Below are 25,640 nucleotides of genomic sequence, written 5' to 3'. Positions count from 1 at the left end.
CACTCTGCAACAGAGAAAAATACACATAAAGAATTCTTCAAGGAACCACATACTCTGTGGCTCAACAGACATTCTTTTTAATAAAATTAAACTATTTGAGAAGGGTAGGTCCCCATTTAAATAAATACACAAATAGAAAACATAAAATTAGAACACAGAGGGCATACACTCAGCTACTTAGTCACTTATTAGCTCATTATAAATGAATCATGAATAGACATAATATCAAGCTCCAAGCAGCTCAGGTTGGGACATTCTGAACCCACATACTTCCTATGAGAGTGAGAAACACATACACACACACACACACACACACACACACACACACACACATAAAATAGAAGCCCAGTGCACAAAATTCATGCACAGTCAGGGTCCCTAGGCCTGGCTGGCAATCAGGGCCAATAGGGGCCTTCCTTCTCCCAGCTGTCGCCTGCTGGCTTCCTTCATTCTGCACCACACCCTGGTGGTCAGCACAAGTCATAGCTAGTGGTCAAACTCCTAGTCAGTCAAACTCCTGAGGCGACAATTTGCATATTAGCCTTTTATTTATATAATAAATATTCACACACCCTAGAAAATCTCTCAAACACACACCCAAGGAAATTAGAAAGTTACATTCAATGCAGCATATGTGAAAGAGCAAAAAATTGAAAATAATCTAAATATTGATCAAAAGGATTGTTAATAAGATAGAAAAAAATACATAATGGAATGAAGAATACTAGCGTAAATGAAGGAATTGGTATAAATATAGGTAGAGCTGAAAATGTTGAAAAATCTATAATTACACTTAGTAGTATAATTGTATACAGAAAGATACACAGGATAATTACTATTTTACACAAGGATGCTATTTAGGCATATAAAACATGCATGGGCTGATAAATGCCAAATTCAAATGGTGATCTCTGGGGGAACAGGATGAGATTTACACACTGACACAAAGTGAGGACTTTAGTCTCTGTAATACCATATTGCTTAATAAGTTCAGTGGTGGGTACCCAATGTTTGTGGATATGTCTTCTACTTTTTCCATAAAGAATTAAAATTTAGCATGAAATAAAAATGTTATTAAAGCCACAAGATATCTAAGGTAGAATGTATTTGTAAAAAGACAATGGTTCAACTTACTGCCACTTAACATTGAGAATATGATTTTAAATTGAGAATATACAATGTTGCTCAGTGTATACTGGGCTAATACACATTGGTTAATAAAAGTAGCTAAATGTAGTGCTCTCTGAGAGAGAAGAGTAGATGGAAGAGGAGGCAAAGCACTGCAGAGGGGACAGACAGGGACTCTGGATGAGTCCTGAAGCAGCCCCAGGAACTGCACCCTGGAACCCACCAAGTTCCTTCCATTAGGTGCCCTCTAGCACAGCACCTATTGCTGACTCCGCAGCACACCAATCACAGCTCAGAGGTTTGAAGATGACAGCCTCTGGCGACAGTGTGCACTCACCCACCACCAGGATAGCAGTTAGGAGCACAGTTAGGGGCAACCGGCTGGCAGGGGAGGGCAGTTGGGGGCTTCGGGCCAGCAGAGGAGCAGTTAAGCTTCAGTCAGGCTGGCAGGGGAGTGATTAGGGGGCAATCAGGCAAGCAGGCGAGCAGTTAAGTGCCAGCGGTCCTGGATTGTGAGAGGGATGTCAGACTGCCACAGGGATCGGGCCTAAACCAGCAGTCAAACATCCACCAAAGGGTCCAAGATTGAAAAGGGTGCAGGCTGGCCTGAGGGACACCCACCTCCGACACACACACACACACACACACACACACACACACACACACTGCACAAATTTCATGCACAGGCCTTTAGTTTTAGAAATAATTACCTTTCTCTATGGAATGTTAAATGTTTGTACTGTGACTCTGAGACTACTTTTGAAAAATCTTAATACCCATACTGAGACAGGCCAGTGAGTCAGTTCAGGCAGAACAGGGAAACTGAGGCAGAGAGCGGAACACACTGACAGCAATTTGCAGCAGACACACTAGGTTCCCCTCCGCACAGGTGACATCCAGGCTTCAGCTGAATTTCAGCTCCAGGCCCAGAAAAGCAGCAACACCAGGGGGGTGATGCCAGGACCAGCTGCGATGACTGACAGCCCCGGCCCCGGCACTGACCAATCAGGGAGACCAGGGCCGGAGGAGCCCGCCTGGAAAGCTGCTGCTCTTCTGCTGGAGCCTCCCCTGTGAGACAGAGGACAGACTGTCTCCTCAGAGCAGCCCCCAAGTTCCCTCCCTCCACTTCCCCCAGGCCTGCACTCCTCACCCTAAAGCAGTGTTTTTCAACCTTTTTTGGGCAAAGGCACACTTGTTTCATGAAAAAAATCACGAGGCACACCACCATTAGAAAATGTTAAAAAATTTAACTCTGTGCCTATATTGACTATAAATAAAGTAATTCTCTTGAATTGGAATCAAATAAACACAAAGAAAGTATTTTATAATTACTTTATTATGAAATATTAAGTAAACAAAATAGTGAAAAATTATAAAATTCTTGTCTTGTCTGCACCTACGGCACACCAGGCAACATCTGTGCCGCGGAACAGCGGCTGAAAAACGCTGCCCTAACGGATCCCACGCCCCAGGCTCACCCTGACGCCCTTCCCAAGGCCCCCTTTCCTCTGCTTCCGAGGGACCTAAGCAGCCCGCCTGGCTCTCCTGCTGCTGCTTCTGTGCTAAGCCCTCTTGTCTCACTGTCCCAGCTTCAATAAATGTCCCGCAGTCACCTTAGTCCTGTTGTGAAACCTTTCCCACACCCTGCAGGCCGCCAAGCACACCCGCCTGGGCCTGGACCCCGTCCAGTAACAATCCTTCAGAAATGAAGATGAAATAAGACATTTTACACACACACACACACACACACACACACACATCATCATCATCATCATCATCATCATCATCAGCAGGCCCACACTAAAAGAAGCACTAGAGAGTATTCCTCAAGCAGGAGATTTTAACAGTAGAGTTTAAAATCTTATTATATACTGCTTACTAGTGACACATATTAAAATATAAGGGCTTAGAATGGCTAAAATAAAATGGTAAAAAAACAAACAAAAACAAACCATGAAAACACTAGCCAAAAGGAAACTTGTAAAGTCATCTTAATATCTGACAAAGGGACCTAAGGCAAGAAGCACCACTAAAAGTAGAGGGTCCTTTTACAATAATAAATATGATAATCCACTAAGAAAAAAAAAGTCATTAGAATTCTAAACTGGAATGGTAAAATAAGATAGCACCAAAATATATAACGCAGAACCTGACAGAAACAGAAAGAAAAACTGACACTTCTACAACCACAGTGGACTTAACAGACTTCTCCCACACAGTCTCTGACAAAGCATGGAGGCAAATTTCCTGATCAGATACCCCTTCAAGAAATAGGACACAGGAGAAAATCCACCCCAAAGTTGAAGAAAAGAAACACAGAAACAAATTTTTAAAATGGAAAACAAATTTTAAAGTAGAAAACAAGAGAGAAAAATCAAATAAGTTAATTCTCTAAAAACTAAAACCTTTTAGCATAGGTCGTCATGTAAAATCAGAGAAGGCACAAATCCTAAAACAGAGAATGAAGGAGAGGGATAATACTAAGGACTTTGCAGACATCAAAACAATAAGCAAATATTAACAAACTTGACCCCATATATTTGAAAAGTTACATGAAATGGACAAATTCCCAGAAAAACACAACTTATTAAAAGAATAGAAAATCTAAAAACACAAATACATATAAAAGAAATTGAGTATGTAATTAAAAACTTCCCCACAAAGAAAATTGCATGCCCATATGGCTCCAACAATAAATTTTGTGTGTGTCACCGAATTTTAGTAATAGTTTATGTGTGCCATGACAAGAAAAAGGTTGAAAATCTCTGCTCTAAGAGATTAACATTCAAATTAATAAATATACAACCTAAGATACTGAAACAACTTTGGATAACTTTATTAGTCAGAAGAGCCCATACTTCTAATCACATCATGACATCTGTATCCATTTGAACAATACATTCAAATCAAGCACATTGACAATTTTAGTGAGAAATTCTGTCAGAACACAATTTACTAGAATTCAAAAGCAGAAGCAAAACTACCTTTACTTTAAAAAACAAACCAACCACACCAGTGTCATTCAATGAAACACTACAAGAATCAATTACCAAGAATTGTTTATAATCTATTTTAGTAATTACAAAGGAAAGAATTCTCAGTCTCAGTAACTTCTCATAAAATTTCACTTTAAAAAGTGTATGGTAAAAACAACCCACACGTTTCTACTTACATTTGGAACACTAAAAGAACAAAAACAGATGACCAGGGTTACATGTTTACAACCAATAGTCACCTCACTAAAAGGACTTTTTCATAATTTCATTATAGAAATATATTAAAAATGTTACTACAAAATCATTTTTAAGTAGCAGTTTCAGATTTTCTTTGAGAGTGTGTGTGTAAGAAAAAGATAGCCCTAGTTGATTTGGCTCAGTGGAGAGCGCCAGCCTGTGGACTGAAAGATCCAGGTTCCATTCTGGTCAAAGGCATGTGCCCAGGTTGGGGGCTCGATCCCCAGTAGGGGCGTGCAAGAAGCGGTCAATCCATGATCTCTCTCAACATTAATGTTTCTCTCTTTCTCTCTCTCTCTCTCTCTCTCTCTCTCTCTCTCTCTCTCTAACTTCCTCTCTGAAATAAAATAAAAACAAAATGTTAGTGATATAAATTTCTAGAATATGACACTCTCCAGCCCATCTCATGTAAACTATGCAGCCAGTGCTTCACTGAGCTCTGGTATCGAAGTGACCCGTCTCGGCAATCTACAAGATGCAGGCAGCCCTGGCCCTGGGGCTGGCTGTCCTCCAGGCACCACAGCGTTGCGGCTTGATTCCAGGTCAGGGCACAGGCCCTGGTTGCAGGTTTTATGCCCAGAAGGGGGCGTGCAGGAGGCAACCCCCTTCTCATGTGGATGTTTCTCTCTCCCTCTCCCTTCCTTTCTCTCTAAAAATCAATAAAAAAAATCTTGAAAGAAAAAAAAAGTACAGGGGGGAAAAAAAAGTATTCAAGAGTGATTTCCAACCTGGAGTCATTAGGTCTGGCATGGTGTCTGAAAACACACTTATAGGAAAGTGTCCACAGTCATGATTACTATGATGGACTTTTTTTTTTTTTTCTGTATCTAAATATCACTGAAGTTTATAACAGAAAATTCACTTAAATATACTACTATAACCAGATGGTATTTTGACATTATGTATTTGAAAGGGCAGGGCGGGGCGAGGATGAGCTCCCAACTCCGCCCCATAGGGCGGAGTTATCCCTAGCCCTCAAAACGCCTGGACCGGGAGAAATTCGCTCTCTTCCGCCATGCTGCCGGCATGAGTGGGAGGAGCCCATTGCTAGCATGGTACAGGCTCTTTTGTTTATTGCATCGGACTCGGCTCCCTGGTGGTCCTTGGGGATCACGAAGTCTGGGCATAACAGATGGGGGAATTCGTCCGGGATCCCCCGGACCATTAGGGAAAACCCGGTCCGGAGAGTCTGACTGGCCGCGGTAGGTGTGTGTGTGTCTGTGTTTTTGTGTGCGCGCTCTGGAGGGAAGTAAAACCCCTTGTGGAATTGGTGCCCGAAAACGCCTGGTGGACGCACCATGAAGGCCACGGGCAGGAGGATCAGAAGACGTTCTGACCTCCCGGGAGGGCCCGAGAGGGACCCTCGTATGGGGAGAGGAATGGCGTGAGCCGTTGCCTCACCTGCGGAAAGTGAGCCTTTGCCAGGTCTGAGTTTGGTATCTGTGGGCGACATGGCGCCCCAGGATGGAGCCGGCGAAGTGTGGCCGGCGTGGTGGTGCGGGGCCCCCTGGCGGCGTTGGGTCGGAGGGGGGGCTCCCGCGGGGCTCAGTCTGCGCATTGGAGCGCGGCTGGGCAGTGGTGGCCTCGCTCGGGGAGCAGGCACCTGGGCTAATTTGCTGGCTGCCTGGAGAAGGGGAGGCGGAGCCGGGAAGCCGCTGGGGCGACCCGCACTTTCTCCTCGGGGGCTGCCTGAGTAGCTTGGCTGGGGCTGCCGCCAAAGCAGCCTCGCCCCGGGGGCCTGGGCCCTGGTGGCCTGGGCCGGCGTGGAGGCATCTGGTCCCTGGCGACATCCGGTACTGGAGAAGAGCTCAAGGGCGAATCTCTGTGCTCAGTAAAGTGAAAAGGCCAGTTCAAAACGAGTGCACATAGTTTTGAGCTGTGCTTAAAAACACTTTTCTGGGTACAGAATAAGTTTTAAAAGTGGTGGAGATAAATTAAAACTGGTTTCCCAAGTCATTGTAAGCAGCTTTTGAAATTCCCCGCCATGAGGCTGAAACTAGATGGTAATGGTAACAAGTTTACGTGAATGGTGGTGAATGGCCCTGAATGGCCAGGAGTCTTTAGGTAAAGAATGTGTTCATTTGCATTTGAATGCTGCTCCAGCTTCAGGGAGTGGCAGGTCACAATGGTTAGTCTTCCTTGTCATTGGTATCAGCTAAGCAGAGTCATATAGCTACTTAAGTATGAATTGTGATTGACCTATGATTTTCTGACATTGTCTTAAATCCTAGTAAACTGCCTCTGGTGTGAAGAGGTCTAGGGGAGGCCAGAGAGCGCAAGACTATTAGCTCTCCTACAAAGAGATTATTCAGTGCTTTGTTTGAACTTCAGAAAAAAATTTTGAGATCTGAAAAAAACTGTATGGTTAGATCTGTTGCTGAAACTTTACCCTGAATAAGCAGGATGTATTAGAAATGTAATGTTATTAATCTAAGAAATGCCAAATTTCTTTGACTTGCCAGCTTTAAAAGTTATAAGTTGATTTAGGAAAAGGTAATTGCAGTAACTAGATGCCTAGAATATGGCAGGCTAAACTGTATTATATATGTTAAGAATAAGCAGTAATGATCAAAGATCTCAAGGATTGATTTATTCTCATTTGTCAGATGAAAAAGTATGTAATGCTTACACTTAAAAAAATTATTTTAAGTCAGTGATGCAGTATTTTTTTAAAGGTCAGTTTTTCTAAAGTAATGTTTAATGTAACATATGAAACTTTTATATTTGATTTGTTTTGTTTTGCTTTTCTCATATGCCATTGTTGTTGAATTTGGGCTTGTACCTGCATCTTGTATTTTGTTTAAACTTTGGGAATAATTTTTGGTTTCAGTCATGTGTATCTACTTTATAGATTTAAGTAGACTTCATCACAAAGGTTTATGATTTATTTAGAATTGTGTTAAAACAATGTGAAAACAATTATTTGTATGATTAACCCCCCGAGACTGCTTGGACAATTTTCACCGATGTTCTGCAGTGGGGAGTAGAGGGGCTTAGAAATGTAGATAAATCTATATCTGTAGGGAAAATGTGGCATTTTACATTTCAGGTGGCTGTTAGAGGCCTGGGAACAGGTCCTGGACCTGCTCCCTCCTCCCTTGCCTTTTAAAATTTGAGGCATGGTTATGTATTTTTGGAAGATAAGATTTTTATAGAAATTATAAAGAGTATGTCCTGACAGGTTAGCTAGGAGAGGCAAGCCTTTTAGTTTCCTGATGGGCATGGGGGCACCCTATTTAGTCTTGAGAGAGCCAATAGGACCCGTACATCAGCCCAGGAAGCCACCGGACAAACTGCCTGTTTTCCTTGGACATCAAGAAGGACTGTGGTCCTCGGAAGGAACACGTACTGGGGGAATGCAGCTGTTGAACTGGTCCAAAGTGGAACAACGGATCTTTGAGGAGCTAAAGAAGGCTCTCATCTCAGCAGCTGCCCTAGCCTTGCCGGACGACGCGGAGCCCTTCCACCCCTACGTGAGTGAGGTAAGAGACATTGCCAAAGGGGTTCTCACTCAGACTCTAGGTACCTGGAAGAGACCTGTTGCCTATCTGTCTAAGAGACTGGACCCTGTGGCAGCCACAGCATTGTTGGTGAAGGAGGCAGATAAGTGGACTCTGGACCAGGAGCTAACCTGGATGGGCCAGGCTTTTCTCCTGGACCAGCCCTGTGTCCAGATTCAGAAAACTCTGGCCATCAACCCTGCCAGCCTGCTTCCAGATGATGATGATGGAACCCATTCATGACTGCACAGAGGTAACAGACGACAAGGTACTGTTCACGGATGGGAGCAGTTATGTTCAGGATGGGACCTGATATGCAGGGGCAGTGGTAGTCACCTTGGACCACACCATTTGGGCACAGTTCCAGAACTTTTGGCCTTAATCCAGGCCCTTTGATAGAGATACTGTGCCATCCACAAAGAAAAGAGGGGTACCAACTGCAGCCAGAAGGAATTGGCTGACCAGAAGCAAGCCACTGAAGGACCAGATGGTTGATGGACCCTCCAGATGACAAGACTGTTGGTCCCAGAGGCTCTAGGTCAGAGTTGCCCGGTGACACCAGGTTAAGTGTCACCAAGACTTCTGAACTTCTGTGAGGTAGAGTTGCTAGAAGTACTGTCTGTGCACAGGTAAATGCTAAGCAAGGTAAGGGGATCCCCCCTGGGAATTCAGGTCCCAGGGAACCTCCCCAGGAGAGCATTGGTAGGTGGATTTCAGAGATTAAACCACCAGCATTAAGGTCTAGTTTTTATAGACACTTCAGATTAGGTTGAGGTATACCCCACTATCAGATAACAGCCCCACCTTGGTAGCTAAGGTATCTCATAGCTCTAGCCTTAGGACAGGCGAGACTCTTAAAAAGGGGGTTTAACTAAATGTGTCTTAGATTCGGTGAAAATTGGACCAACCCCCTGTCCTTTGCCCTCTTGAGGGCCAGGTGTACCCCTTACTGGGACAAGTTTCCCCTTTTTGGGAGGGGATCATGTATGGTAACCATTTCCTTGCTCAAGTCCTTACAGGCTCTGCAGTTTGCTTGTTCCAGATGCACTGCCAGTGCCCACCGCAGACCCTGTAGCCCCGGAACTCAATGTGGGTAAAGAAATTTGCTGCCCAAGGACTCAAAGGGATGCTGCACTGTTATCCTGAGCACGCCCACTGCTGTTGAAGTAGATGGCACCCAGACCTGACTACATGACTCCCAGCTCCTGCATGGCCTGGATCCTGGCAACTACAGGCCAGGAGGAGAACTGATGCCTGCAGGAGGGGAACTGGACTTCAGTGAGGACAATACTGATGGGAACTGTGGTACTAAGGGTCTTGATAACTGTATTTGTTGTTTATGCTGAAAGGAAGTAGGCTGCTGAGTCAATGATTTGACTAGGCACATTAGACAAGGGGGGAATGAAAGGGCAGGGCGGGGCGAGGATGAGCTCCCAACTCCGCCCCATAGGGCGGAGTTATCCCTAGCCCTCAAAACGCCTGGACCGGGAGAAATTCGCTCTCTTCCGCCATGCTGCCGGCATGAGTGGGAGGAGCCCATTGCTAGCATGGTACAGGCTCTTTTGTTTATTGCATCGGACTCGGCTCCCTGGTGGTCCTTGGGGATCACGAAGTCTGGGCATAACAGTATTTTCTCAATCAACATAGTACCATTAGGATGCTTAAGAGCATGAGATTTTAGAGCTAAAAAAGAAAACACATTCCAAAACGGCAAATCACCAGAACAGCAGACAGCCGTGCCCTGAGTCAGGGGAAGGAGCTCCGGCTAAACCGCCCCGTCATCGGCCTTGGCCTGACAGGGACTCGTTAAAAAGACAGCATGTGCCTTACCCAATGAGATTGTTTTATTCTAAAAATGTTTTCCTCTCAAATGTTTGTAACAAATAATTCAGAAGCCAGGCTAATGTCACAAAGTTTCAGTTACCAAAACCAAAAGGCATACTAACACACTTGGCGATTTTTTTCAAATTACTGACTTTGTGTGTAAATTCACGTAATATGATTTTAGGTAACAGTTATTACCACAGACAGAGAAAGAAGCCACACTCCAAGCAGAGCCTCGCTTGCAGACAGTCCCAGCGCAGGCCCAGGGCTGACACCTCGTGCACAGCTCTTACACCACCATCCTCCACCCTTCCTGCCGGCTTCACGTTACCACAGCCAGCAGTTCCTCCACACTCACATTCGTATATTCATGGGTATGTGTACACGTCTGTAAAATGAAATACTACAAGAGTAATAAATATGATAAAAAGTGTTATTTTTATTAGCGGACTAATGGAGTAGAGGGAGTGGGATGACAGCGGGATTTCTCCCTTTATATACTTTTTCATACGTTCTGTACAAATTTCACACATTTTGACCTACTGTACTTTTTTAAACTAATATTTTATTTTAAAAATGTAAGTGAAATATGGTTATTGATTCTAAATAATAGATTTAAATGGGAAGTCAGAAATCACTCTGTCTAACCTCCAATGCACACAGGAATCAGTTTAATAGGGCTTAATTATGTTTTTCTAACATCTTAGAAAAATGATACAGAAACAATGCACCACAGTCAGGAACCAGAGACACTCCCAGTGAACGGGGTGGTCTGAGACAATTCAGAGACACTGCACACACACACCAAACAGCTCCTGGAAACACCCATCATCAGGGCAGTCCAAAGCGGACTAAGTTTAGCAAATACATGCCAAGTCCCTATTATGTGTTATGTCCACAACATGAAAGATGATTTTCAAAGAAGAAAAAGAGAAGTCCCCATCCTCAAGAAATCTGAGGCAAGAACAGCTTCAGAAGCGTTAAGCTTTCAGAAATGAACAAGATGCCACAGGAATACAGATGTATAGAAGAGAAACTCGGGAAGGGGAAAATGAGTAACTTTAGGGAGGTAGGAGAGCTAAGAGAATAATCAATAAATGAATTAACTGTTTTAGAGGATTTTGATTTTGAATATCACCATTTCAGAATAAAAACTAAAACTCTGTAAAAGACTGTGTTCTTCAACAATAACTAATAAATGGGGCCTAATTAAAATTAATATTTTAAATTAATATAGACTGTAAGTTTAAATTTATCTGGTCTTACACTTAATCTGTACACATTAATAAAGACAGACCTACTAAACTGTTTAAATAGATGTAAGCAAAGAAAATCTTTCAGAGAAATTTGAAAGAATGTTTCTATTATACACATTGAGTTAATAAATTATGTGCCCCAATTTTCCTAGAACCCAAACTGAATTTTTTTTTTTTTACAAAATACAGTAACAGTTCTTATGAGTTAAAATATAGATATCTTAATCAGGAAAAAGTTTAAAAGCATATTCAGCAAAGAAAGTATATCTGATTAGTACCTGAAAAAAGTATTCAAAGCTAACTTGTTAATCTGGTAAAAGGATGTGGTATATTACTTAATATGTCCCCAAAAAGGCAACCTATGAAAGACATCTGTAAAACATTCTAAAGCATTAAAGCCTATTCCAAATAATACACATAATATAGCAATGCAAAACATGTTGGCAGCAAATAAATAAGATTAAGAGAATTCTACCAATAACTACAGTGTTTTAATCACAAAACCTATTACTAACAAAAAGACAGTGTGCAGGACAGTAAGAAGCTAGGAAGTGAAATGGGGAAACTGAGATAAGACAATTAAACAAGGCCAAACAGTTGGGGCAGCTTGCAACCAGCTGGTGAACCCCAAGACTTACCCTCCCCGACCAAAAACACTTGAGAGCAAATGGCTTATAACCTCCTCCCTAACCAGAGAATACATAGCATAAGCCACCCTGGCCTGGTAAAATACAGAGCAAACAGACAATTCATGCCATTTGTAGCAGCTAAACCCAAGGACAGGTGAAGTCTCGGGGACAAATAACAAAAACCCCAGAAGCATCTGGATGGTATCACTTGAGAGAGCAATGGTTGGCAGGATAAACAGCTGCTAGGGCAGGAGGAGGGAAGGGGAAGGGGAGTTTATCTCACCCATGGACAAAGTCAGCAGTCTTGGCATTGGACGAGATGATCTAATAAATTCTGCAAAAAGTCACATCCATGTAAAAGGGGGACCTTAAAATCTAGTCTATCTGATAGGGGAATCTTGAAACCTATGGGGGAGGAGGGTGGTATAAAACCCTTGAACCCACACCAGGAGGGGTGCTCAGATTAGCTCAGTTGCCCGCTTGAGCTTTATGCCAAGTGTATTCTTAAATAAATTTGCTTGCTTTGCTTCAACACTGCTGTCTGTCGCTTTTCTGAATTCTCTCCCTCGAGCCGACTTGGACAGCTCCTGGGCAACAACAGTAACGTTACTGTGGTCAGTAACACTATGTCACTCACTCCTCATGGATTCACAAAGTCCTCCCAATAAGGCCCTCAGCAGCCCTCACAGGACTGAGAACAGTGATCTCACAGCCACTTGTCATGGCATTTGACTAAGTCCCCTGGAGCAATATCCACTAGTCTTAAAGTCACATTTACAAGAATGCTATTATCTTGGTATACATTTTCCATATTCTTTAAGGAATAAAATAGAAATTCATGTAAAGCCCTTATAAAAACTATGAAGAGCCATCAGTTACTTACTATTGACTCTCCGTAGGTACGCTGTGGCAATGAAGCCTCAAACAACCTACCATTCACAAGCAGATGGAGTTACTTGTGTTTGCAGATGTAAAAGCAGAAATCTGCACTGCAAAACCTGCCCACCCAGCAGCTGAGGAGTGTACCTTTACTGTCTTTGATTCCCAAAAGAGTTAAAACTAACTCATGTAGATATGCTACATTACATCAAAAGCCAAAATATAACCCATTTACATGGAATAGTCTTAAATACCATAAAATTCTGCAATATTTTCATGCGGAGGCCACAGAGTCTGAAGCTCAGAAAACTAAGGACCCTTAAGAATGAAACTGAAGAATATCAGTTTCACAGCTCAGACACATCTAAAAAGGTTCTACCTAGCAATATTTTCCCATCTTCTCATCATCATCCTGGGTATACACTAAATGTTCAATACTTGATTAATGAATAAAATAGCGTGTGTTGTCATTCTCTCAAAAGTTTGGTTACCTTTTAAGATTATCCCATTTACATTTTTACTGGAAGTGAAAAAACTTAATTCTTCAGCCAAGTTCTCCCTTCATTTACTTCTTAGTAAATTACATGATACTGCATGTTATCGACATTTTTTATCTTAATCATCTACACTTTTTACTAGTTGGGACAGATTCACTCAACCTCATGGCTTAGAAATACAAATATGGAAAATACAAGAAAACAGTATTTGGTAAGCAAATGGGAAAACATTTACCTTTCACTGCTATCATACCAATTTGAAAATACATTCTGTGAAGATAGGGGGCAATACTGCAAACACCAAGCTTCAGAGCAAATGTCTACAGGCTGTGCAACAGGCTGTACTGGTGCAGCTACTGCTCGCCAAGTAGAGTACTTCCTGTGCCACTAATAGAGCGCACTGCTGAGGGTGGGAAATACAATGTTTCCTTCCCAGCTGATCTTCAGAACTATTATTCATGTACTACAAACAAACAACCACTCAAATTATCTTTCCAACTTCCAAAACAATCTACATGTTACAAAAGAGTCTAATACTGACAAAGCATCTTTTTTCTTGTAAACCAGTAAAAAAAGACAAAGAGGAATTGTGGTGTGAAAAAAAGAGTCACATGCTAACCTGACAAGCTCAGGGGAGGCCTGTGTGGCAGTCTTGCAAACTTAGAGACCTAAAATAACCACAAAAGATGGTCTGAAAATTAAATATCTAACAACAAACAGGTTATGGTGGGTAGTCATGTTCTAGGCTGATATTTTCCCAGACAAAGATCAACTTCGAGCTTTTTACTGAGCCCATTTGCCTTTTTGCCTCTAAGATAACATATCTATGAGATGTCTGGGTAACTTGTAACTTCCCTTTTTCTGGAGCCCCTGGGGCACAACCAAATGTGGTGGGCGCCAGGACTTGATGCCTCAAATTCCTTCGTTATCATGTTAATTGTTCCTGCACTTACCTGAGTACACGTCCATCATTTTTACTTTTTATCCAATCCCAGGAGTTTCCCACCACTTCGCTTTCTCCCGCCTCCTTACTCCATCACCAATGAATTTCATGTAACCCACCTATGTCCCTCCTCTGATTTCAGTGTATAAATAGAGAAATGTAACCCGCCATTCTTCGGAGCATTATCTCAGTCCCTTGAGTTTCTGCTCCCCAGCATATGTGGACAATTTAGCTCCAATAAACTCACAAAAATTCTTTACAGGTTTCAATGTTTTTTTTTTGTTAACAGTGGGTAATAGAATTCAAACCACAGAATACATTACAATAGGCTATTAGTGAAGGGAAATTAGACTGGAATTTAATTCATAATAAAATTTATTTACTTACCAGCACAGAATATCCCTGGGACTTCACTCCTCACTATTACAGTCCGTACTTTCTTATCAGATTTTAAAGCATCCACAGCTTTTGAGAGCTAAATAGAAACAGGGAGGATAAGAAGAAAAAGGGAGAACATTTTTCAGACTGATGTCAACACGATAGCTTAATTTTAGAAGCAAAGAGTTCAATTTTTACACTCACCATTTTAACGAGATTCTTACTGAATGAATTTTTGGCATGAGCTCTATTTATTCCAAGCACCACAATTCCTGGTTATGGAAAAAGCACAAGCATTGAGTTAGTGAGTGTTCAGGGTACAGACTCCCACACACACAGCTAGTTCACTGGAGACAAGAAATCCACCACTTCCTCAAAGTGCCTCCAAGAGCTTAGTTTTGTTTACCTTCTGTTTCAAGCATATATTTTAAAGAATGTGGTATTGTAACATATTTATAAAATCCATCTTCTGCTTAATATTCACTGTTTTTCTTCCGATTGATATAGAAGAGCTTTAGAATGAGAGGGCAGGGCGGGGTGAGGATGAGCTCCCAACTCCGCCCCGCAGGCGGAGTTATCCCTAGCCCTCACCCAACCAATCAGGGTTAGCCGAGGCAGTGACATCACCACTGACCAGAGTAAAACCCCTGGACTGGGAGAAGTTCGTGCTCTCTTCCGCCATGCTGCCGGCGTGGGTGGGAGGGGACCATGCTAGCATGGAGAAGGCTCTTTTGTTTATTGCATCGGACTCGGCTCCCTGGTGGTCCTTGGGGATCACGAAGTCTGGGCATAACAAGAACATCATGTCTCTACAACTTAAGGGACACCACCACGGTAATCAGCATCGTTAAGTACACTTTATACCACCAAGTTAGACTAACTAGAAGGAAGGCCACACTTCCTAGAGAAAATCCTCAATTACAGTGTGCTACTGAAAATGTGGTTGTATCACCTTCATCTCCTACAGAACTAATGGCTAACCAAGCCTTGTCACAGGGAAGGACTGCAGGATATCTGCTTTTTGTGGTGGTATACATACCAGGTATTAGCGCCTCAATCACTCTTTTGTCACACTAACTAGTTTCATTATCTCCATGCAGAGTTTCTCTCCCTCTGTTGCATATGCTTAAACTGAAGGCACTTCCATTTGGAAATCTAACAAGCAACCCAACCGCAATCTATAGAAACAAAGTTCATTCTGTCTCCCTCCTAACTTCCCTAATTTTATCAGAGACCATCACCTAAATCCAAGCTCCCATTCCAACTGCTGCACTCAGATCAATATTTCAAAGATAACTCTAAGCAAAAAAAACAACAAAGATAACTCTAAGCATATAATTTAACCACTGCTTAAATACCTTTAATTTTATCTTATTTCCAAAATGTCTCAGTTCAAAGACCTTAATTTGATAGTCAAAGTTGTATATACCTGTCCTCAATCTTGTCCCGAGGAAGCACACATTTTCCTTGTATAACAGAAATGCCTTTCATCTAGTTGGGAGTGGAGGTAGGTGTTAGGTCTGATCAAATAACTAATCAATACCCCCTACCCTGGGAACTGACCTTCTGACCCCTTCACTTGACCACATTCAGCCTGCTAAGATCATTATCCTTCTCCTGTGGACCTTCTCAGGACCTGGAACTGTCCAGAGAGTGCCCAGAAAATGCCTACCTAAAAGTCCTTTAAAATCTCTTACTCCCTGTCCCTAGGTACTGACGCTCAGCCCATCTGCTATCCAGATAACCCAATAAATTCATAATTCTTCAACACTTTGGCCTCGTGACTTCCTCTCCATCGACCCTAACATTTGGTGCTGAAACCAAGGAGGGTTCCACGGGGAAGGGGAGCCATCACCCTGGCTTCGTTCCCCATAGGCAGCGGCAGCTCGTCCTGGGCTCACTTCCCGATCCACTCGGTGACATGATCACAGCCTCTATCAGCCTCCCTCCCTTCTAGACCCTCCAGAACCAGCCAAGGAGGACGCTGGATGGAGAACCTCTCCTTCTCCACTGCTGACCCTCACCCCACACCGGCCAGTCTTCTCTAGGCGAGTGACGTCCCACAATTCCCCTCGTCTGGAGTCTTCTGTCCACTCTCTCTCTCTCTGACTTCTCCAAAGTCTCTCTTCCAGAAAGTCCTAGCGCTGGGCCAGAAGACTCCTCAGCCATTCGGCCTCGGGTCCTTCTGGACTGGGTTCGCCCAGCCTGAGGGTCACCCCTGGTTTCTCTTGGTGATTTGTTTAACAGTGGGGACGCCTGCCCTAACAGTCCCCATTGGGTCTGTGGTCTGTCACTCGCCCTTCCTCTCTCGTGGGCCACGGCACCTCCCTCTGCACACTCACAGGGGAGGTCAGGCCTAAGGCCCGCATTTTCCTTCGTAACGCTGTTTGGCCACAACATAAACCAGATGGTAAGTCTCATGGCCTGAAAATGCACTTTCCATGTTAACACATCGCGCTGTTTAGGTAAGTGCTGTCACCGCAATGGAAAGTGGTCAGATTCCCCACGTCCAGGCCTTTTCACCCTTCCGTTCCCACCCTCTCTGCCAGTCCTGCCCAGCCCATCAGACCCTTCTCACGTGAAACATCCCCCCAACACTTCTGATGCTGAATCTACTCCTGACCCAGCAGATCACCGACTGCTACCCCCTTGTGCACCCCATGCCCAAACCCAGACCCTCCTCACCAGCAGCCACCTGCTCCCTGACCCCTGAGAGCCCAAATCCCGAGAACTCGAGCTCCAATACAGACGTTCCCACCCAACTAACACTCCCAGAGGCCGTCTTCCTCCACAGCCACTCCTGTTCCCGCGCCTCTTCTAGCCCCGAGGGAGGTGGCAGGAACTGAGGGTGCTGTCTGGGTACACACCATTCTCCATGTCCGTCCTCACACAGATTGAGAGGCGTCTCAGGTATTTTTCCACCGACCCCCCACCTTTACCAAGGAATCTGAGTGCCTGGCGCAGTACCTGCCCTGACATGACATCTAGCTCCTCCTCTCTCACCCGGAGGAGGAGCACATCTGGCTAGCAGCTCAGGACCCTGCTGTGCCCACAGACACGACACTGACATGGTCCCCAAACTGCCCCGAGATGGGACTTTCAGGTTATTTCTCCAGGGCACCAGCTCCGAAGCCACATAATCTCCTGTCTCATTGCCGGACTCACAGGCTGTCCATGGGGCGGTCAGCTATGGCACGATAAAATCACTCAGGGCCTGACGGAAACCCAGCTCTCCTCCCCACCTCACGGAGGGCTTGTGGGAACTGACCACCTTAGCCCCCACCTCCCAGAGGGACCCTTCTTCCGAACACCCATTTTACAGCCCAATCAGCCCCGACGTATGCCGCGAGCTTCCAAAAATGGACACAGGTCCACAGACACCTCAACCAGACCTCGTTAACCTGGCCTCTGAGGTCTTTAATAACAGAGACCAGGAGACCCAAGTCCAACAACAAGGCGAGATCAGGCCAGCTGAGGCCCAGAGGCCCTCCCGCTCCTGGCCGCCGCTCTCACAAACCCCACACAAGTGCCGATCCTCCAAGGGCAAGTCAGGGGCTCAGCCTCCTCCGGGCCCTGCTTCAAATGCCACAAGGACACTGGGACCACACCGCTCCCATTCAGCACCTCTTCCCCACATCCGGCCTCCTCACCTCACTGCAATCAGATAATGGACCAGCTTTCACATCTCAAACGACTCAACAGGTCTCCTCCACTCTGAACATCCAGTGGAACTCACATCCCCTACCGGCCCAATCTTCAGGAGAGGTAGAAAAGGCAAAGTCCTTAATTCAGTCTCACCTAACTCAACTAACTCACAAAACTAAAGGACCTGAACCTGCTCTCCTACCGCTAGCCCTTATGCCCATCAGGGCAGCCCCGTGCACCTCCTTTCTTAGTCCCTGTGAACTCAAGTACGGAAGACCCCTCTTATCAGGAGACTTCCCTTCCACAGGGACCCCTCTAGAAGGCTATGTCCCCTTTTATTTTATTTTTTAAAATATATTTGAATTGATTTCAGAGGGTAAGGAAGAGCAAAAGAGAGATAGAAACATCAGTGATGAGAGAGAATCACTGACTGGCTGCCTCATGTACACTCACAACTGGAGATCGCAACCTGAGCATGTGCCCTTGACCGGAATCAAACCCGGGACCCTCAATCCGCAGGGGGAAGCTCTATCCACAGCCAAACCAGCTAGGGACTATGTCCCCATTTTAAACCTTGTCCGACAATTCCTGAGAGAGCATGCTGATCAGGGCCTCCCTTGACCTTTTACAGGAGACATCCCCCTACTCCTCTACAGCCAGGGGACTGGGTCCTCCTAAAGGAAATCCATTTGTCAAATAATTTATAGCCCCGATGGCAAGGCCCTTATCAGGTACTCCTAACCACGCCACTGCAGCTTAACTATAGGGGCATACCCCTTGTTCCATCTTTCCAGATTAAAACCCATCCCTGGAACACGGCCATCCCATGGGATGAGATTTCCTTCTTTCTACATCCCAAACATACTCTTTCCCCGCATGGGGTAATCACAACCCTGGAAGTGTGAATTAGTTCTCCCCCTCATCCTATCCCAGCCCTCCTCTCCTACACACATAAGGAACTTTCTCACCTTCACTCATCTCAGCGAACACTAAACTTTACCCATTCCCTCCAAAACCAGCCAAGCCAACCTAGCCAGGGACTGCTGGCTCTGCCTTCCCCTCTCCTCTTCAGCAGATGCCACCATCCTACCCAATCAAGAGACGGAATCAGGCAAAAATCACTCTGGCTTATAAAAAGGAAAAGGGAACTATATTTCTTGAAAAGGCAGACACTCTTCTATGTAATTATCAAGCCTCTCTTTATTTCCATTCTTATATGCAGTCTCTTGCTCAGGCAGCTCCGGCCTCCATCCCGTCACAGGTGTTATACTCTACACACCCTACCCATCACCCAAACCTCTTTATGCTTTAATAGGGGTGTCGAACTCAATCAGAGAAGGGGCCAAAATCTAAAATCCAGCCTAAATCGCGGGCCGAATGGTTTACTGAACAGTCATAAACTGTCATTGTGATGGAAACGCAGCGGAGTGCAGTGATGACAGCGCGGTGCGGGCCACATTGCAAGGCCTGGAGGGACGGATTTGGCCCGCGGGCCTTGTGTTTGACACATGTGCTTTACAAGGTCACAGGGCAATATAGCAATAGGCTATCTCCCATCATCAGCCCGCGATACCACAGTTAACCATGGACTGCTGAACGGCCAGTGGTCCCAACAGGTTAACTACCAGGTCTCCCCGGAAGCCAATGGTTATTTCCTTCTTATCCAACCATCCAGGCCCAAGGTTTCAACTGCTCTTTTCCTTCCCTTTCACTTTTCCCTTAGGTAACAGCCCACCCTAGCATTCCTGCCCACTTTCACTGCAATAGAATCTCAACCACTCAACTGTCCCCTCTTATTGGAGCGCCATGGTGACTACCCTCTTGGTTTGGAGCATAGAACTGGGGAAAGGAACCTCATACCCTTTAGTCCACCTCTTCTCCCTGCCTTTCAGCCTGTCTTAAAACACATACATCTGCCTCCGTACTGGGCAGGAACCTGTACTCTTCTCTCTCACCCAATGTAGATGCAGCCCCCAATAATCAGCCTACCTGTCCCTGTAACCCACCATATCCGACACGAAAGGTCCACCCAGATAATCCTCCCCTCATAACCCTCGGCATCACAGCAGGTGTCAGGACTGGCATGGGGGAGTAACTGCTGCTCTATCATAATTTGAAATCCTGTCTCAGGACCTACAAAAAAGCCTAGATGACAATGCCAAAAGTTTAGTTCAAATTCAGGATCAGATCGATTCACTAGTAGCTATCACCCTCCAAAATCTGGAGAGAACTGGACCTCCTAACTGTGGAGAAAGAGTAGGTCTATGCCTCTTTCTGAAGGAAGAATGTTGTTTTTATGTCAACCAGTCTGGCCTGGTCAGGAATGCCACCCAAAAATTAACAGAAGGGCCGCAAAGATTAGAGAGATCAATCAAATTCATGGGACTTCTGGCTAAAAGGTATAAACTGGTATTCCCAGCTACTTCCCTTCATAGGACCATCAACACTCCTATTCCTCACCATTAACACTCCTATTCCTCATCCTTGTTTTTGGATCAGCTCTTCTGTGCCATTTTTCATCTTTCCTTCAAGACCACTCTTGTGCCTTCACTAACCAGTCTCTCCGGGAAACCATGCTGCTGCACCCCTCACTCCAACAAGGAGGAATCTACACAACATTCCAGCTGACTACAATCAAAGTCCATCCCCTTATGATCTCCATGTCCCTTCTCAGCAGGAAGTAACTACAGAAGATATGACCTTTGTCCCTATTCCATAAAACAAAAAGGCTGGAATGTTAGGTCTGATCAAATAATTGAATCAATACCCCTTCCCCCAGGAACTGATCTTTAGACCACTTCACAATGGACATTGCACTTGCTAAGACCATTATCCTTCCCCTGTGGACCTTCTTCTCAGGATCTAGACCCACCTAGAGATTCTCTGCCCAGAAAAAGCCCACCTAAGAGTCCTTTAAAATCTCTGACTCCAGGTCTCTGGCTGCTGACGCCATTTTGGGCTCAGCCCATCTGGTATCCAGATGACCTCATAAATTCATAAACCCTCACCACTCTGGCCACATGTGTTCCCCTTTGGCGACCCTAACAATGGGTATTTGTAACTGGGTTAAACTGAAGACAACCAAATGTACACATGCCTTCTCTATGGAAAAAAAAAAAAAACAAAAAAAAACATGCAAAGTACAAAGATGAACTTTAGCTCACAGAATAAATTTCCAAGCATTCCAAATGACCTCAGTATGAAGAAAATCATGGAGGAGAAGTGGTATCTAGGCACTAAACAGTTAAGTGACCATGGCTAGGCCCAATATTAATAACAGCTACCACTAATTGAGCACTTTAGTATGTGCTGGACACTATTCCCAGTGCTTTGTTTATTATAGCATGTAATCCCACAACAACCCAAGTGGTAGGTACAAATTTTATCCTTACTGAAGAGAGAAAGAAAGCTGGAGATGGAGAGGTTAGGTAACTACCTTCAGCTAATAAGTGGCAATGTAACTCACACCTGAACGAATGAAAGGACTATGCTACATTGGTCAAGCTTCAGTTTTCCCATGAAGAATATCATGTGACTAACACAAGCTGTGTTCAAGATGTGTTCCTTCACTGAAATGTACTGACTACACATTATGGTGCTCAGCCCTCAAGGAATCATAGAGACTAGAAGAAAAGACAAAGCATTAATACCATAATCATAAAAATATACAATTCAAAATGCTTCATATGGTCTAAATGGCACTACAGTAACTGTAACCAGAACTGATATGGTCTGGGTGCAACGAGAAAGCTTATCCAAAGCAATGCTTTTTTTTTTTTTTTAATATATTTTATTGATTTTGTACAAAGAGGAAGGGATAGAGATAGAGAGTTAGAAACATCGATGAGAGAGAGTCATCAATCAGTTGCCTCTTGCACACCCCCCACTGGGGATATGCCCGCAACCAAGGTACATGCCCTTGACCGGAATCGAACCCGGGTCCCTTCAGTCCCCAAGCCGACGCTCTATCCATTGAGCTAAACCGGTCCCGGCCAAAGCAATGCTTTCTGAGTTGAGATTAGAATGATGAGTGGGACTTGGTAAGACTGTTAAGGGTAGGTTCGAGGAAGGGACAACATGGGAGACAACATAAAATAGTCATGGCCTCATTACAGGCCCTGTCACTCAGGAGAAAAAGAAAAGAGCCAATAGAGGAGAGGTCACAACAAGCTAGCTACTATCCTTACAGTCCTGTGAAAAAAATAAGGAATGACCAGTGGAGGAGGTTTAAGTCCCATAAACACACATATGCAAGCCTGGGGAAATATAGTTTCGATCTTTGGAGATCACGCCAGAAGTGAATAGGGCTAGAAGCTTCTTGGTATTAGCTGCAGCCCAGGCAAGAGATAACCGGTCTGGCTGAGGTTGGGAGAGCTCCAAACTCTGTGGGAGTGTCTTCTAGGTGCTTGGCTCAGAAGTGGATGAAAGGAGATGACAGGACCATGAAAAACACTAAGTGGCGGGGATAACGTTCATCAGTTTGGTTTTGAATTAAAGGTGAAGTGCCTCTGAGTCATCCAAGTTGATGCCAACTCTAAGGATGTAGGAGCGGGTGCTGTCAGTCTCCCTGAGTCCATCTTGTACTCACCTGCATTGTTGCCCTGGCCTTCAGGCTAACAGCTCCTGCTTTAGACATGTCAATCATCAGAGAAGTTCTGCTTGGGATTTGAGTTTTTACAAAAACAATCTTTCCCATTTTCCCTTCCCTTGCCATAAAAGAAGCCTGAACTCTGTACTTTCTTAAAATCGATTTGAGGATTAAAACCCTCATCTTTTGAATTGGCAATGATGAACTTTTCCTTACTCCAAACTGACGTTTTGGGTTCTGGCCTTCAGAGCTTTGGGCACACCAACTTTGCACTGCGTGTTCTGAGCTAAGAATGCACGTTCTGAGATCTGACTGCTGGGGCTGAAATTCCAGTCTGCAACTTACTGGCTATATGACCTTTGTCTAGTTAGCCTCTCTAGTCCTCAGAGTCTTACACTGTTGAGGAAGATGCTAGTAGATCCAAACTCTCAGGGGCTATTGTGAGGAGAAAATGATCAGATATTCACAGGGTGGGACACAAGAAGGTTTACATTTATGAATACACAAAACAGTTTATTCTCATATTACTGTTTATTATGGATAATTATTGCATTGTTTTCCATACAAACAACTATAAGCTTACTTGTGCCCCACCTATACATATAAGGCTTACAATATACCCATTCAATTACCTTTGTCCTTTCTAGCAGGTAGGGATAGTGTTACCATAATGCATGCTAGACACAATACTGTTGACATTATTACTAAAATGTAAAGTACCATCAAAATGCTTTTATTATGGTTAATTAAAGCAGTGCTGGCCCCAGGTTTGTGGACTGATGTTTTGGGTACCTCCACATCAAAGAGTTGGGAATTAGCTCTGTAACTTAAAATGAATCATCCATTGCCAAACAATTGTACCATCAAATCTATCAATGGGCTATTAATACCCCAAAATGGGATGAAACTTTAGCTTTATTCAGCAGAATCTACCATTCTTTGTTTTGTAATTGTCCCACTTTATATCACAATTAATAGCTTCTAAGGAAGCTCAATTATCATGCATCCTTCTCATCTAACCTAGCCAAAACAGGTTTCTTCAAACTCGGGAAAAGTTATACATTCATATACTAACTTTAAATCCCTGTCTTAGGTTTCCCTGCCTTTTTAATTTTTTTAAATGCAATAAATCTTTATTGTTCAAATTATTACAATTGTTCCTCTTTTTCCTCCCCATAGCTCTCCTGCACCAGGTTCCCACCCCACCCTCTGCCCTTACCTCCCCGCCACTGTCCTCATCTATAGGTGTATAATTTTTGTCCAGTCTCTTCCGGCACCCCTCACACCTTTTTCCCCACAAGAATTGTCAGTCCACTACTATCTTTCTATGCCCCTGATTCTATTCTATTCACCAGTTTGTTCTGTTCATCGGATTTTTTATTCACTTGATTTTTAGATTCACTTGTTGGTAGACATGTATTTGTTGTTCGTAATTTTTATCTTAACCTTTTTCTTCTTCTTCCTCTTCTTAAAGAATATCTTTCAGCATTTCATATAATATAGATTTGGTGGTGATGAACTCCTTCAGCTTGTCCTTATCTGTGAAGCTCTTTATCTGCCCTTCAATTCTGAATGATAGCTTTGCTGGGTAAAGTAATCTTGGTTGTAGGTTCTTGCTATTCATCACTTTAATATTTCTTGCCACTCCCGTCTGGCCTGCATGGTTTCTGTTGAGAAATCAGCTGACAATAGTATGGGTGCTCGCTTGTAGGTAATTAACTTTTTCTTTTGCTGCTTTTAATATTCTCGCTATCTCTTTTGCTCTTGGCATTTTAATTATGATATGTCTTGGTGTGTGGTCTTCTTTGGATTCCTTTTGTTTGGGGTTCTGTGCACTTCCTGGAGTTGTAAGTCTATTTTTTTCACCAGGTGGGGGAAGTTTTTGGTCATTATTTCTTCAAATAGGTTTTCAATATCTTGCTCTTTCTCTTCTTCTGGCACCCCCATAATTCGGATGTGGGATGCTTGAAATTGTCCCAGAGGCTCCTTACACTATCTTCAGCTTTCTGGATTATCTTCTCTTCTCGCTTCTCCAGAGGAGTGTTCTTTGCCTCTTTGTATTTCAAATCTTTGACTTGATTCTTGCAGTTCCCCTAGTCTGCTGTTAGGTCTCTGTATGTTTTTTTTATTTCAGTCAGTGTATGTTTAATTTCTAGTTGGTCCTTTTTCATATTCTCAAAGGTCTTGCTAAATTTATCAGCCTTTTCTAGGAAATTCTTGAAAAACCTTATAACCATGGTTTTGAAATCTCCAGTCGTTTGTTTTCCTCCATTTCTTTCGTTTGTGATCTGTTTCTTTGTCTCCACATTTTCGCTGCTTCCCTGAGTAGTTTTGTGTGCTAGGTGTCCTATATGGCCCAGTGGCTTGGCCTCTCCCAGTTACCTGAGGTGGACACTTTTGGTGCACCCCTTTGTGGACTGTGTGCACAGCCTTGTAGTTGAGTCTTCATTGTTGTTGGTATCACTGGGAGGAATTGACATCCAGGCCAATTGGCTGTGAGGATCAGCTGTGTCTACACTGGGAAAACTTCTGTGCTGGAAACACCCTTATGGGAGAAGACTTGCAAAAGCCTCTGTGATCAGCTTGGATGGGGCGGAGTCTCAGGACAGAGCAGACAGCCTTGGCTTCCCATCAGCCCTGCCCTATGAAGCCCCTGGGTCTCAGAATACCTCAGTAATCGCTGCAAGCACCTCTGCGAGAAAGCTGCCCTTGAGTTTCGCTCACTGCCAGACAGTCCAGTTTCTCCCTGAATTAGTCTGATTTCCCAGAAACTCGCCTGGAACTGGAGTTCAGCACAGTCGGGAGCTTCCATCTCCCTCCCACTTTAGAAAGCAAGCCATGCTCTCAGACACCCGTGCACTCAGCAGTCAATCCTCTCTGTGAGTGCGTGCCTCCAGACCTCTGCCTTCTGCAGCTCCCCTGAGTCTCAGTGTGCTTTCTCTTTTCCTGACAGTCCATATTTCCTCCCCAAATGAGTTTGGGTTCCTAGAGTCTCACCCAAGATTGTAGTTCAGCGCAGTCAGGAGCTTCCATCTCCCTCCTGCTTTAGAAAGCCAGCCGCACACTCAGCCGAGGCTTAGTATCTTCTTTAAAAAAAGATTTCCCTTGAAAACCTATGTCCACACAAAATCCTGTATCAG

General features: G+C 44.1%; 1 protein-coding gene across 7 annotated transcripts in view; it reads right to left on the bottom strand.

The window, feature by feature from the left end:
- AUH (AU RNA binding methylglutaconyl-CoA hydratase) overlaps nucleotides 1–25,640 on the bottom strand; it is a 151,624-nt gene that overhangs the window by 110,867 nt on the left and 15,117 nt on the right. For 6 of the 7 annotated variants that reach the window (XM_045575037.1, XM_036420059.2, XM_036420061.2 and 3 more), the window contains exons 2-3: nucleotides 14,472–14,539; nucleotides 14,277–14,364 (exon numbers count right to left, since the gene is read on the bottom strand). The exons of the other annotated variant lie outside the window; for it this stretch is intronic. In XM_045575037.1, coding sequence (XP_045430993.1) covers nucleotides 14,277–14,364; nucleotides 14,472–14,539 — 156 coding nt within the window. The remainder of the gene's footprint in view (nucleotides 1–14,276; nucleotides 14,365–14,471; nucleotides 14,540–25,640) is intronic. 7 annotated transcript variants of the gene reach the window in all.

The sequence above is a fragment of the Pipistrellus kuhlii genome, unplaced genomic scaffold (assembly GCF_014108245.1).
Source record: "Pipistrellus kuhlii isolate mPipKuh1 unplaced genomic scaffold, mPipKuh1.p scaffold_m20_p_61, whole genome shotgun sequence".
In the NCBI taxonomy this organism is placed as follows: Eukaryota; Metazoa; Chordata; class Mammalia; order Chiroptera; family Vespertilionidae; genus Pipistrellus; species Pipistrellus kuhlii.
The sequence above is the reverse complement of the archived record's forward strand: the minus strand, read 5'-3'. Positions and strand labels throughout refer to the sequence as shown.